The 15005-nt window shown below is 36.4% G+C and overlaps 2 protein-coding genes across 2 annotated transcripts in view; one reads left to right on the forward strand and one right to left on the reverse strand.

Annotated features, from left to right (window-relative positions):
• Positions 1–13032, forward strand: part of LOC107589784 (otoferlin) — a 32103-nt gene extending 19071 nt beyond the window's left edge. The window contains exons 23-40 of the mRNA XM_016278313.1: positions 892–1053; positions 1155–1317; positions 2596–2666; positions 2766–2795; positions 2911–3042; positions 3159–3216; positions 3745–3839; positions 4334–4477; positions 6595–6732; positions 6815–6942; positions 7021–7193; positions 7741–7777; positions 7857–7955; positions 8934–9011; positions 9246–9391; positions 9509–9687; positions 11356–11456; positions 12839–13032. Coding sequence (XP_016133799.1) covers positions 892–1053; positions 1155–1317; positions 2596–2666; positions 2766–2795; positions 2911–3042; positions 3159–3216; positions 3745–3839; positions 4334–4477; positions 6595–6732; positions 6815–6942; positions 7021–7193; positions 7741–7777; positions 7857–7955; positions 8934–9011; positions 9246–9391; positions 9509–9687; positions 11356–11456; positions 12839–13019 — 2115 coding nt within the window. The 3' untranslated portion in view covers positions 13020–13032. The remainder of the gene's footprint in view (positions 1–891; positions 1054–1154; positions 1318–2595; positions 2667–2765; positions 2796–2910; positions 3043–3158; positions 3217–3744; positions 3840–4333; positions 4478–6594; positions 6733–6814; positions 6943–7020; positions 7194–7740; positions 7778–7856; positions 7956–8933; positions 9012–9245; positions 9392–9508; positions 9688–11355; positions 11457–12838) is intronic.
• Positions 13033–13379: 347 nt separating this feature from the next.
• Positions 13380–15005, reverse strand: part of LOC107589785 (heterogeneous nuclear ribonucleoprotein Q-like) — an 18196-nt gene continuing 16570 nt past the window's right edge. The window contains exons 9-10 of the mRNA XM_016278314.1: positions 14149–14438; positions 13380–13390 (exon numbers count right to left, since the gene is read on the reverse strand). Of these exons, the coding sequence (XP_016133800.1) occupies positions 13380–13390; positions 14149–14438 (301 nt within the window). The remainder of the gene's footprint in view (positions 13391–14148; positions 14439–15005) is intronic.

The following is a 15005-nucleotide window of genomic DNA, read 5'->3' on the forward strand; positions in this document are numbered from 1 at the left end:
ACTAAGAAAAAAATGGTTGTTATAAGAACTGTTGACTGAAAGGTTCTGTGGGGAACCAAAATGGTAATCCCCTCACCCAATGCTTTTTAATATTATTTTCACATTTCTTGTACATTTTAAAATGGTATTGCAGAGAGGTGTGCAGTTATCATAAGAGAGCACACTTCTGACCAAAAAAAAGAATTAATAATAATAAATAAATATGTAATCACAGGTGTCTTGCCTATTCAACCTCCATTTGTGTCAAATAAATGGAACTTCTAAAAACAAAAATAAATATTTTTAATAAAAATATCATATTTTTATATTTGATAAGTAACAATTTAACAACGCCCCAAAGTTGTCGAAATTAGTTCAAATTTTTATTAAATATTTATTTGTCAATGCAACACAACTAAAGAGTTTTAGCGTTAAATGAGATAGGCGTTATATATACATTTTAATGTCAGGTTTTTGTAAAAATGTCAAACTCTGTGTGGACTAGGGAAACTGTGCGGCACATTGCTCTGAAAGACTATAGAGAACAGCTTCTTATTCACTAAATGTGTTTCCAGATACAAAGATGAGTGCAGCAATGGATGTCCATGCTGATGGTTTAAATTCATTTGTTTCTATAAGCTATCGAATATGTGGTAGCCTGAACTGATGCAGGTTTGCTTGGTTTATTATAAAAATGTATATGATATCAGGATTTTAACCCAGCCCTAATGCATACTTCGAAATTGTACTAGACTAAATATCATGACTCACAGCCAGAACTGTCACTGGTGCCCCATCAACAATACTAGGAGCATGATGCCCCTGTATGCCAGAGTTCACCCCTGTACAGCTATTATATATATATATATAAAAAACTTTGCATCACATTAAATTAACAAAACATTCATGCAGGTTCTCTTCTGGGGCCTGAGGGACTTGAAGCGAGTGAATCTGGCTCAAGTAGACCGCCCCCGCGTGGACATCGAGTGTGCAGGGAAAAGCATTCAGTCAGTGCTAATTCAGAACTACAAGAAAAACCCCAACTTCAGCACTCTGGTGAAGTGGTTTGAAGTGGTGAGGCTTTTGCACATTTATATCTCAGAAAGTATGAGACATTTTCAAATTGATGTTGATTGTACTACAGACATTGGAAAATGTTCATGATTTTTCACCAGGACCTGCCTGAGAACGAGCTCCTCCATCCTCCTCTGAACATCCGCGTGGTGGACTGCCGGGCGTTTGGTCGTTACACACTAGTCGGCTCTAATGCTGTCACATCTCTACGCAAATTCATTTACAGGCCATCGGACAAAAGTGTCAGTAACTGGTCTGCCATGGGTGTGTATCCAGAGAAAACAGCTGTCAAACATGCATCTTCAGTTGATAAGCTTAAATGATTGTCTCATGGCAAAGATGTAGCCTTCATCTAAGAGCAATTATATAATAGCAATAATAATAGTCATAATAAATTTTTTTTATGAATTGAAATGGAAAAAATATTTGAACCTTTAGATTTAATAACTTGTGCAATTCACTACAATCCAGAATTCGGATTGCAGGACAGATGCAAACTATAATACACTCAAAATGTCCATATTTCACTACTGAATACATACCACCCATTGAAAGTTGGGAATGATTACGTTTTTAAGGTTTTGAAAGAAGTCTCTTCTGCTCAGCAAGGCTGCATTTATTTGATTAAAAATACAGTAAAAACAGTAATATTGTGAAATATGATTACAATTTAAAGGGATAGTTCACCCTAAAATGAAAATTAGCCCATGATTTACTCACCCTCAAGCCATCCTAGGTGTGTATGACTTTCTACTTTCAGACGAATACAATCGGAGTTATATTTAAAAATGTCCTGGCTCGTCCAAGCTTTATAATGGCAGTGAATGGGTGTTGAGATTTTGAAGCCCAAAAAAGTGCATCCATCCATCATAAAAAGTGCTCCACACGGCTCCAGAGGGTTAATAAAAGCCTTCTGAAGCGAAGCGATGTGTTTGTGTTAGAAAAATATCCATATGTAAAACGTTATCAACCGTAATCTCTAGCTTCTGCTAACTGTTGTACACGCGTTCACGGGAGAGTGGCGTTCAGTGGATGACGTAGGCGTAGGTGAGAATATGCTAGTTTCGCAAGAAACAAGTTTCATTTACAGCAAAGGAAAACCAGTCTCCTCTTGGCTTACATTGAAATCCTCCAACATTTTTCTTTATAAATCTTCGTTTTGTACTTCTAATTCATGACCGGTATTTAGTTTTTGTTTTGGTATTTTGTCATTTACATGTATAATAGTGAAAACCTTTATTAATAACTGAGCACTAATAATTAATAACATTTCTGAAGGATCATGTGACACTGAAGACTGGAGTAATGATGCTGAAAATACAGCTAATAAATTACATTTTAACAGATATTCACATAGAAAACAGCTGTTTGAAATTGTAATAATATTTCACACTATTACTGTTTTTACTGTATTTTTGATCAAATAAAAGCAGCTTTGCTGAGCAGAAGAGACTTCTTTCCTAAACGTTTGACCAGTAGTGCATATCTTCCTTTGATATTCCTTATTACCAAGCACAACTAACATCGTTTTTTCCTCTACAGAGGAGGTTGTGATCCACACAGAGCCAGAGCCAGCTGTGAAGAAGACCGAGACAGTGGTCAAACTCGACTCAGTAGGAAACGCTACAAAATACTTGAAATAAGTCTATTAACTGTATCAGTCAAACATTTGGACACGTTTGAATTTGTTCATTTTACTGAATCTGTTTCAGGCGTCTGATGCTGTGGTTAAAGTCGATATGGTATGTAGACAGATATCAGATCGGTTTCTCTCTTATTATGTCCAGTGCCTTGGCATTCATAAATGCATTAGTTGTATGTGTGAAAATGAATTCTGTGTCCTTAACATTGTGACAGCCAGATGATGAGAAAGGTGGGAAAGGGAAAAAGAAGCGGAAGAAGGGCGAAGAGGTGGAAGAGGAGGAGCTGGATGAAAGCATGCTGGACTGGTGGTCCAAATACTTTGCCTCGATTGAAACACTGAAAGAGGTAAGAGCTATAAAAGAGTGAAATGATTTCACATGCCTTTTACAGAAGACGCCTTGAAAATGCATGATTCAGTTGTTTGAACTGAGATTTTATTGTACTATTTATGAACGATTTAGATCATTAAAGCGCAGGAAGCAGAAGCTGAAGAAAAGGAAGATTTTGACTCTGGAGAGGGTGAGTCAACAATATGTTTGACAAAAATTTGTATAACTTTTAACTTGTTTAAAATATGCACATGCTAAGTCAGATAGGAGTTATGCATGCACGACTAAAAATAGCTGCCCAAGTGCATTTGTAATCTGAAATGACTTGCCTTTCAAGGGACTTTGTATAAGTTAATACTTTGATATTAGCATATGATATATAATTAAATGCATAAGACAGTTCATTATGTAAAACAGTATATCTCCATGAAAAATTTCAGTCTTTATAATTCATATATTTTTTTATGCAGTACACTCTAAAAAATGCTGGGTTAAAAATGGACTAACCCAGCTATTGGGTTGTTCTGAACCCAATCGCTGGGTCAAAACAACCCAATAGCTGGGTTTGTCCATTTTTTACCCAGCATTTTTTAGAGTGTACTACCCAAAAAATTCCAATTTGACTGAAATTACATAAATAACCCTGTTCAGAAGTTTGCACACCCTTGATTCTTTGCCCTGATTTCCAAATATGTTCCTAATGCCTCTGATATGAAAGGGAGCAAGAAGAAGAGAGGAAAGGGGAACAAGAACAAAGCCACGCCTGGGGAGGGAGCACCAGAGAAGAAGAAGCACAAAATCGAAGAGTTGAAGGTACTTTGGTCTTTAAAGGAATAGTTCACCTGAAAATGAAAATTTGCTGTAAATGTCCTCACCCAGCTAATATGATGAGTTTAGGAAATGTAGCATCGCATCAGTGTCTCAGCAATGGATGCTCTGCAAGTGAATGGGTGCCGTCAGAATGAGAGTCCAAACAGCTGATAAAAACATCACAATAATCCACAGCACTCCAGTCCATCAGTTAACATCTGGAGAAGACAAAAGCTGTGTGTTTGGACTGTTTGGACTCTCATTCTGACGGCACCCATTCACTGCAGAGCATCCATCGGTGAGCAAGTGATGCAATGCTACATTTCTCCAAATCTGTTCCAATGAAGAAACAAAAGAAACAAGATGTAATTTTTGGAACTATTCTTTTAATAGCAAAAGTCAATTTGAAAATGAAAGGCCTAGATGAAACGTTTGTCTCTTTGGAGAGCGTACGGGACGCCTCGTGGATGTAAAATAGATCTTGTTTTTCTCCATAGATGTTCAACAGAGAGCTTGAATATCAGTTTGACAGCTTTGAAGATTGGCTTCACACTTTCAACCTTTATCGGGGCAAGTGTTCGGATGATGCTAACGTCGAGCAGAATGCAGCTGATGAAGACAGACTCATTGGAAAATTCAAGGTTTGTTGCCACTCATTGCTCTCTCGCTTCTGACTTGCTGGTTCTCCATGTACTACTCAACCAGTCATACATTTGGACATGCTTTATTATTACTGTTTTCTACATGTTAGATTAATAGCAACATCATCAGGACTATGAAATAACACAAATGGAAATATGGGAATTATGTAGTGACCAAATCTAATCAGAACTAATGTTTTATTTGATACTCCATCAGAGTAGCTGCTCTAGTTTAGAGCTCTCACTTCAGTAATACATATTGAAAGAGTTCTCATGTATGCAACACTTGTTGATTATTAACTAAAAATATAGTTCTGCAAAAACATATTCATCGGCTGTGTTGCTTAGTGTCGTTGATATACTATTATAGGTTTTATTAATATTCAGAGTTAGTTTTCATTTTAATTTTAGGTAAAGTTTTAGTAAATTTGTTGTGTTTTTGTCATTTTTATTAGTTACTGTTTTATTTAAGTATTACGGGAATACAAAAAAAATCTTTATTTATTTTCTTAAGTAAAAGAATGAGAAAATAGCAGTTAATAAGAATGATATTCTTAAGAATGCTTCATGAATCTGGCTCCTGACTTCCACTCAATCCATTGTCTTTTTTCATGTAATATGTCAATATTTCAGACACATGTACAATATCCAAAGTTTAAACAAATCAACTGAATTGTTGTTTCTCCTGATCTTAAAAACCTTGTTTTAATCAAGACTTTTTTGTTTTGCATACAAAAATAGTGCCTAGGAACAGGGTTATTATTGCTAACTAAAGCTAAAATTACAACTAAAACCAAAAGAAATGTACCTTGAAATAAAATAAACATGAACTGAAATATAAAATATAAAGACTGTAAACTTCTTTTATTTCAGCTAGTTGCCAATGCAGCATTTCACATTTTCTTTTAGTTTAACTTAAAGTACTAAAATAACTAAAACTAGAATACAAATGATAAGAAATATTTAGACATTAAGAATGTTTTTATCTTTTTTTCTAGCTTGGTCTTAAGACAAAACTATGGGAACATTAAAAAAAAAAAGGTAATGATGACTTTTATCTCAAAATTCAGACTTTGTTTCTTGGAATTCTGAGAAAAAAGTCATAGTCAGAATTGTGAGAAAAAAAAAGATGCAATTACCATTTTTATTTTTTATTCCATGGGGTGGGAAAAAATGCAAGAAACTCAAAATTCAGAGATAAAAGTCAGAATTGTGAGATAAAGATGCAAAATTGTGAGATATTATAGTGGTAATTTTTAAAAAGAAAAGTCCAAATTATGAGAAAGTCAGAATTTCAAGAAAGTCAGAATTGTGAGTTTACATCCAGCAATTCTGTGGTTCTTTCTGCTTATAATTGTGAGATAATCACAATTGTAAATTTAAGTTAAAACTTCAATCCAATTTGGCTTAAATATTCAAAGTCTTAAGTCGCTGGGGGATATTTGTAGCAATAGCCAACAATACATTGTATGAGTCAAAATTATAGCTTTTTCTTTTATGCCAAAAATCATTAGGATATTAAGTAAATATCATGTTCCTTGAAGATATTTTGTAAATTTCCTACCGTAAATATATCAAAACTTAATGTTTGATTAGTAATATGCATTGCTAAGAACTTCATTTGAACAACTTTAAAGATGATTTTCTCAATATTTAGATTTTTTTGCACCCTCAGATTCCAGATTTTCAAATAGTTGTATCTCAGCCAAATATTGTCCGATCCTAACAAACCATAAATCAGTGGAAAGCTTATTTATTCAGATTTCAGATGATGTATGAATCTAAATGTCAAAAAATTGACCCTTATGACTGGTTTTGTGCTCCAGGGTCACACATGTAAAATGTTAAATGAATTTACTGGGTCAAAATTTGTTTGAAAATCACGAACAACTAAAAAAAAGTCTTTGTGAATCTGGCCCGAGATGATTTCAGTTTTATGGATGTTTATATCGACAACAATATAAACATCATTCTATGAAACAGGTGTCTTTTCCAGGTGGATAAAAATGTTGGAGTAAATTTTTGTAAGGTTTGTACCAATAATGTGACTCCAAGAGTAGCCCACAAATATAGTAAACACATTCAACAGTTAGTTGTGTTTGCTGTGTGTACTGTAGGGATCCCTGTGCATCTACAAAGCCCCAGTGTTTGATGAGGTGTCCAGAGAAACGGGCTTTGATTCCAACATGGGCATGTTCCAGAACATCCCACACAACGACCCCGTTAACGTCCTCGTCCGAGTCTATGTGGTCCGGGTATGTGGTACTAAACACCTTAGAGCAGTACGTTGAGTTTTTTCTGCTTGGCCATTTGAACAAATGCGTGGCTTTGTCTCAGGCAACAGAACTGCATCCTGCAGACATCAATGGGAAGGCCGACCCATATATCGCCATCAAGCTCGGGAAGACAGAGATCAAGGACAAAGAGAACTACATCTCTAAACAACTCAACCCTTTGTTTGGAAAGTCAGTACATTAACACAGTGATTATGATGTTCTCTTTCATCACTCGATTCATATTAACTGCAAACTTCAAACTCCCAGGTCTTTTGATATTGAAGCGACGCTCCCAATGGATTCCACCCTCACCGTGTCCATCTACGACTGGGATTTGGTGGGAACCGATGACCTGATTGGGGAGACAAAGATTGACTTGGAGAACCGTTTCTACAGCAAGCACAGGCCAGCCTGTGGTCTCACCTCCAGCTACGCAATGTGTGTAATACTCACTTCTATCAAACACATTAGAAAGTCTGTGCTTGCCAGTACTCATGTTGTGTGTGATATACTATTATAGTTTTTTATTAGTATTCTGAATTAGGTTTTATTTCTGTTCAGTGATTGTGTTTTTTATTACTGTATTTCTCTATAATTCTTATTAATTTTATTTCAGTTTTTGTTTTAATTATTCTAGTAAATAAAGATACATTAAAAGGAAAATGAAAAATTATGCAACTAGCTGAAATGTATTGATATTTGCTTTTATTCAGGTTAACGTTTATTTTATTTCAAGATACAAAATTTATCCAATGACATTTCTCATTTTTATGCAATTCAGAATATTAATGACTAGATAACAAAATAGCACTGTAATAAATCTTATAAATCACTTAAAAAAGTGTCCCTGGAGCACAAAAGCAGTGTTGAGTCGCTGGGGGATATTTGTAGCAATAGCCAACAATACATTGTATGGGTCACAATTATACATTTCTCTTTTATGCCAAAAATCATTAGGATATTAAGTAAAGATCATGTTCCATGAAGATATTTCTCTCGATATTTCACCAAGGAAGCCAAAGAAGTAGGAAGCACTAGGTGAAATTCTTTAGCAAAATGCAGATGAATATTTTATTTTCTAAATCTGTTTTGGTCACTGACAGATTTGAGCTCAGGGTGATCGTGTGGAACACAGACGAAGTCGTTCTGGAGGACGATGACATTTTCACAGGGGAAAAATCCAGTGACATATTTGTTAGAGGGTATGGGATCTTTTTCATTCAAATCATTTGTATATATACAGTATAACCCATTACTTGACTCATCCATATATGTGACCCTGGACCACAAAATAAGGGTCAGTTTTTCGAAATTGAGATAAATAAGCTTTCCATTGATGTATGGTTTGTTAGGATAGGACAATATTTGGCTGAGATACAACTATTTGAAAATCTGGAATCTGAGGGTGCCAAAAAATCTAAATATTGAGAAAATCGTCTTTAAAGTTGTTCAAATGAAGTTCTTAGCAATGCATATTACTAATCAAAAATTGAGTTTTGATATATTTACGGTAGGAAATTTACAAAATATCTCATATATTTTTGGCATAAAAGAAAAATGTATAATTGTGACCCATACAATGTATTGTTGGCTATTGCTACAAATATCCCCCAGTGACTCAACACTGCTTTTGTGCTCCAGGCTCACATACTGACTGAAGCTATCTGAGCAGCTGGTCATAATAGTGTGATAATTCTTTATCACAGTCAAGACACAGATCCGCTTTACAATTTAGAAGGTATACCTTTGGGGACAATACAAAAATCTTTGCAATAATCTTTTGAATAATTTTGTAAAAAAATCTCTTTCCAGTACATATTGATTTTATCACAATCCCAAAATACATGCATCACCGTGCCAGTGTCTGCCTTACGTTTAAAGCATAGCTGAGAGGAATTGGGGAATATTCTATGGAGGCGAGCTGGGCTTAGATAAGAGCATAATGTATAGTTTTGTTCGTGAACCGAAATTGAAGCACCTTTGGGGAAGACATTTGAACAGCCACTCCTCATCACTAAAACTAGATCCTAAGTCCTTTTCCCATATCACTCTTAAAGAGTCAAAGGTTGAAGGACCAACATTAGACAGCATTGTATATAATGTAGGAAGCACTTGGTGAAATTCTTTAGCAAAATGCAGATGAATATTTTATTTTCTAAATCTGTTTTGGTCACTGACAGATTTGAGCTCAGGGTGATCGTGTGGAACACGGACGAAGTCGTTCTGGAGGACGATGACATTTTCACAGGGGAAAAAGAGTAAATGAAGAAAAAAGCTGTTTTTCTATTTCGGTAAGATCATACTGTATATTACCTTCTTTTAACTATAACTCTAAAAAGTGTCTTTTTGAAAGAAACATCAAAACTCAAACCCGACCCAGCGTGAATCAAATCTGTAAATAAACCAGCATAACATCTGCTTAATTTGTTCAGACCAAAAATATAATTGAATATCGGGACCCTCACCCAATTCCTTTGGTTTCATCGGAACAGAAAGTTTTACCTACAGGCCGAAGAGAAAATCGTCATGTCAAAGAAAGAGTCCATGTTTTCTTGGGATGAGACGGAGTATAAAATTCCTGCCCGACTGAATTTGCAAGTGTGGGATGCGGATCACTTCTCTGCAGACGACTTCCTGGGTGTGCTGTTGTACTTTTATGATTATTATTATGATTTGTATGATTAAATGTACATTCAGGCTCAGTCGTAATGACCTTCATTCATGCCGGCACATGTGTTTTTGGTTTTTGTTTCAGGTGCAATTGAACTAGACCTGAATCGATTTCCTCGCGGTGCGAAGACAGCGAAGCAGTGCTCCATTGACATGGTGATTAACGAGCAAGACATGCCCATGGTCAACATCTTCAAACAGAAGAGAATTAAAGGCTGGTGGCCATTTGTGGCACGAGATGAAAACGACGAGTTGGAAATTACAGTAAGTAACCTGCACGTAAATACGCTAATTTCTCATTTTCTTTTAGTTTGACGATGTACTTCAATAACTAAAACTGAAATAAAAAAAATATAGACGTATTTTTTAAAAACAAAAACGAATTATATTAAATAAAATATACAAATAAAAACTCATTCAAAATCTAAAAAATTCAAAAGCACAACAGAGGCAAAATTAGGAGTTTTCAGTGAACAGAGCAGTGATCAACAATAGGTGGCGCTGTTGTCAAAGTGATGTGGTGTGTTCAGTGTGAGGTGACAATGGCACACACATAGCTTTGCAGAGATATAGCCTCAGATACAGTTCATAATATTATAATATATTATTATCATGTTTGACCACAAGGTGGCGCTGCCCCAAAACCTTTTGAGTACCCTAAAAAAACTGGGTATTGTTGCGATCCATATGCTGCACTGAACCGAAAGAGATCAGTCTTGTGATTTTTGGCCAAACCATTCAGAAGTTATAAGCATATTTTTCATATCTCCTGACCACTAGGTGGCACTGTGCTGAAACTGTGTGACTAAACGGCTAAATCTGCTTACCATGCTGCCGGGTATACACTACATGATTTTGTGCCTGATTTTCAGCCGCAAACAGTTTTCTTAAGATTGCTGACAAAAGCCCAAAATCTGAGGCAAATCGGTATTCGTTCAAGCCAGCGATGATCGCATAGTGTAAAGTTTGTTCCGTTGTGTAATGTGCAAACCACAGCAACTTCATGAAACAGTCAAGTAGCGTGAAAGGAACCCAGCAAAAGATATATGCAAATATGTGCCGTGAGCATCTAAGCTGCGGCTGCACAAACAGACAAACATAAATCCCCCATAAGCAGATCTAGACAGGTGGTGCTGGGGAGGAGGAGGGAGTTTGACAGAAAGTGATGTGAACTCACTCACAGCAACACTAGCGCAAAGACTATTTAAATGCGTGCAAGTTCAATGGCAGATGTGTAACACATCAGTACCAATCAGCTGTCGGCTGGCAGAACATTAAATATGACTACGATTGCTATATGTGCAATCTGTTACACTTTGTTTTAAGGTGATGTTGCTACAATGTAAATACACAAATAAGTGCAGAGTAAAATTATTTAACTACATGTAATTAGAACAAGGTTAGTCTGGTTTAGAGTTATTTGTAAATATTCATCATTTACTCGATTACTATAGGAATCACATTTAACGTGTAACTACATCAACTTAACCGAAAGTGTTACCATCTACCAGTGTTACCAATATCGCCTGTTCTTCCTAACCAAAATGAAATGATTCACTGAAAATGCTGCCTTCTAAGCATTTAAATTTCAAATCTTGCACTTCTGCATATTCAAACTCTCTCACATGATACATAATACGCTGAACAACTAAAACATGACAATCCTGTGGCCTCCTGCAAGTCATATGGACTACTGTAATCATACTTTTATGATGCCTTTTTGTTGTTTTGGGGACTTGGTAGTAAAAAGCATCTTTCACTTTTAACTGTGCTTTAAACATATTTCAAAATAACTTTGTTCAGTGAAAAAAGAAAATCCTACAAACTAAATGACAGGATTTTTTTTTTTAAACAATGAATACTCATCCTAAACCATCAATGTGCACTTGTAGCATTTTTTTAATTCAACATGTTTTTTTTTAATCTCTTAAGGGGAAAGTAGAAGCAGAGCTTCACCTGCTGACAGGCGAGGAGGCCGAGAAGAGTCCTGTTGGTGAAGGACGCAATGAACCAGAGCCTCTGGAGAAACCAAAGTAAGAGCAACACTTACCTTCAGTGCTTCAGTCATATTTTCCACTTTCACTAAAATATAAAAACCTTTCATTTGTTGAACTAAACACGATAAATCACTTTAAAAAATTGAATTAACATTTATTTAGAAAACATTCTATCATCCATTTTTTTTAAATAAATACTTTAGAAAGAGTGCTTGTTAGAAAATATATGGTAGCTTCTTGTTTTCCTGCTTCCAGCTTTCCTAAAAATAAGCAGATATGGCTTTGCATATCCTGGTTTAAAAGAAATCTCTCATTAATACCTCCCAGAAAAGGAATGACACTCCACCTAATATTAACATGTACTTTTTAAAACAAAATTAGAATCATCATTCTTTTAGGTTTCAGATTACAGATCCCATATTACATGATTTATCTCAAAAGCTCTTAAAGCATGCAGTATTTAACCCCAAACATCAATCTGCTTACACTGTTGCCTCACTTTCTACCCAGAAACCTTGAGAAGTAGCTGCCAATTTCATTTAATTCATCCTGTTTGTAAAGCAGAGTATTAAATACTGGTAAGTAGGTGAGTTTATACCAGTGAGTCTAGGAAACACCTGTTGGAAGAGCGTTTGGTTACTTTAAAAGTGTCCTGTGATCAGAAGTCATATGCATACTTACTGTTTTTCATCGGTGTTAAAAATCATTACTGTTTTAACTGAAGGATGACCATAAACATACTATTAAACGGCAAAGCCCTCATTGATGATCATCAAACGCTGACAGGAGAGTGTAGCAGTTCTTTTGGAAAATGCTAGTTTTGGCTTTTCACATTTTAATCGTTGAGAACCTTGTGTCCAGTCATAGCCGTTAGCTCTTTGTGTTTCAGAAAACAAACAAAATCTAAACGCGTAGCTGTCACGTTTGTCTGCATATCCAGTGCTGATGTAAAATGTTTGTTTTTTATATATCAATTCAAAAGGGTTTTCAGATTTATTCACTGAACGATGTGTTATTGTGTGCTTTGGATGCTACCAATAAATCAATAAAGAAAACGGCATGCATTTTATTTATTAACAGTTCGTGAAAATCCTAAATTTTGTGCACCTATTCTCTAAAAACCAGTCCAATCGTGGATTACCGTCCTTCGATATTTCGCAATAAACAGGCCCATTTACCATCCATTTGTAAGCAGAAAATAAACAGCTATCTTATAATGCTAGTGTTGAATCTCTTAAGTAGAACAATGCAGTGTTGACTAAACTTCACGAGTCTACGAGCACTGATGTGCACCATTACACACTTGAACCTGCCAAAATTGCATGTCATCAATGAGACACACATTTTAAATTTGTGCATGTTCACAACTATTTAAAACCCAATTTTTAAAAGCTTGTTCAATTGTTTTGTCCCACCAGCCGCCCCGACACTACATTCCTGTGGTTCCTTAGCCCGCTAAAGGCAATCCACCATCTCATCTGCAAACAGTACAAGTGGCTGGTCATCAAAATTGTGTTGGCGCTGATGCTTCTTGCCATTCTGGCCCTGTTCCTCTACAGTATGCCTGGCTATATGGCCAAGAAACTCCTGGGGGTCTGAGAGATTCAATCAGAGCTTAATCTCCTCTGCGATATGTTTGAAATGCTTGAATTGAACATGATTTGTATGTCTGCATTTGGCGAAATAAAGACATCAGTTGACAGCAAACCTAACGTCCAGTCTTTTGTTTTTCATTGGCACATGTTTCATGTTCATCGTTTTAAGTTGGTGTGATATTAGTGTTAAATTGAACTATAACTCACTCTAGCTTTCTTTCATAGCAAGGTCTTTTACGTTGAAGCACTCTTTATCGAGAGGGAGTTAACTGTGTACAAAACCGGTTGAATGGTTCGGTCACCTGCTTGCTATATATGGAATATAAACTGAAGCTGCAGTATCCCTTTTTCCTCAAAAAACAGTTCATCTCTCGCCTGCGAACGCAGGCAAGGGAAAGTGGCAAGCACCAATATCGATTGTTCGTCTTAAGTCATGATTGATTATAAAAACTACACAATTCATTGCTCTTCGACTGGCATTCGCGAGAACCGCCCGGCGTTGGCAGAAAAAAGGACACTGCAGGGCTTAGCAAATGCAGCGGATGCATTTGTGAAGTTTAAGCCAATACAAAAGTAACATTTTATTCCAAACTATCATACAATCATACACCCAGTAACTACATAATCTGAAGAAGCAAGGCCGCTAATTCAGTTGAAAGGAGGATAAAAGCAGGGCTTGTTCCAGCTCATCACATGAGCTTCATTTGCATGCCCAGTTTTACTGTTTGCAATGTCAGAGCAGCAGCGGATTGACTATATTACATTAAGAATATCTGCTGCCCTTGTGCATATTTAATAAGAAACAAGCCCTGCTCCTATGCTTCGACGCGTCCCTATTTACAGTACAGGCAGGGTAGTTGAATCCTCTTCACTGAGGTAGTTAACCGACCCTTAAAAAGACAAGTTCTGAAAAGAACCACGTTCCTGGAATGCCTGACTTGTCCACGCGAGGCGGTTACACCAAAAACCCGCAGATGTTCTCAATCCCAATCCAAGCGCTTTAGGTTAGCATGGACATTCCCACAACAACATTGTAGTTAGCACAAAAATATACATCAGCATCAAGCTCCTCCAAGCCACTTCAAACACAGGAGTAAAAAAAAGAAAAAGAAAAAGTGCAAAACACATCTGACAAATTGAACCGGCCCGTCCCCTGGGAGCGGTGGAGCCGCGGCCCCTGGACAGCGTGGGGCCCCGGACTCCTCTGTTGCCTCTTCCTCTGACATGAGCTTGAAAGTCATCGTAGCCGTAGTAGGGGTCGTCGTAACCGCCTCTGTAGTTGTGATAGTCATAGCCGTAGTAATCGTAATAATCTTCATAGCTGTAATAGTCGTGGGGATACGAATAACCTCTAGCGCCTCGTCCTCTTGCTCTCGTCGGGGGATGCATATGCGGCGGCCCGTAGTAATAATACTCATCATACCTGAAACAAACACACGTGTTTACAATCTTTTCCGCACTGGTTGCTCACACCTCAGATTTGAAAAAAAGACTTGAGAAATGGGCGTGTAAAGCTGTGGAAAAGTGGGCATGAAGAGGAGACACAACAGCCACTAAAACACAGACATACAACTCTCATTATACAGAGCAATAGCGGTATGACCAAAAATCTGTTTCACGGTATGACTATTATTTCACGGTATAGTATAGTATAGTGGTCGACCGATATTGGTTTTTTGACAGCCGATGCCAATATCTTGGAAAGCAGGGTGGCCGATATAATTGTATTTATTTTAATTAATATTTAAGAAATTTGAAAATGGATTCAAAAATAAATTTGTAAAATAAACATACTTATACTTTAGATGACAAAGTATTTTTCACAAATAAATATTTGATAAAAATATAATTAAAAAGTAAACTGTAACCAACAGGGCACTCAGTATTCTGGGAAGTTTGTGTGCATTGGGAATCATGTTTTTTCAAATAAAGCCAAGGTAACACTCACTTTACGTACAGCACACAGTGAAAATGACATGAATATGACAGT

Source organism: Sinocyclocheilus grahami, unplaced genomic scaffold (genome assembly GCF_001515645.1).
Source record: "Sinocyclocheilus grahami isolate Dianchi unplaced genomic scaffold, SAMN03320097.WGS_v1.1 scaffold120.1, whole genome shotgun sequence".
NCBI classification, from domain to species: Eukaryota; Metazoa; Chordata; class Actinopteri; order Cypriniformes; family Cyprinidae; genus Sinocyclocheilus; species Sinocyclocheilus grahami.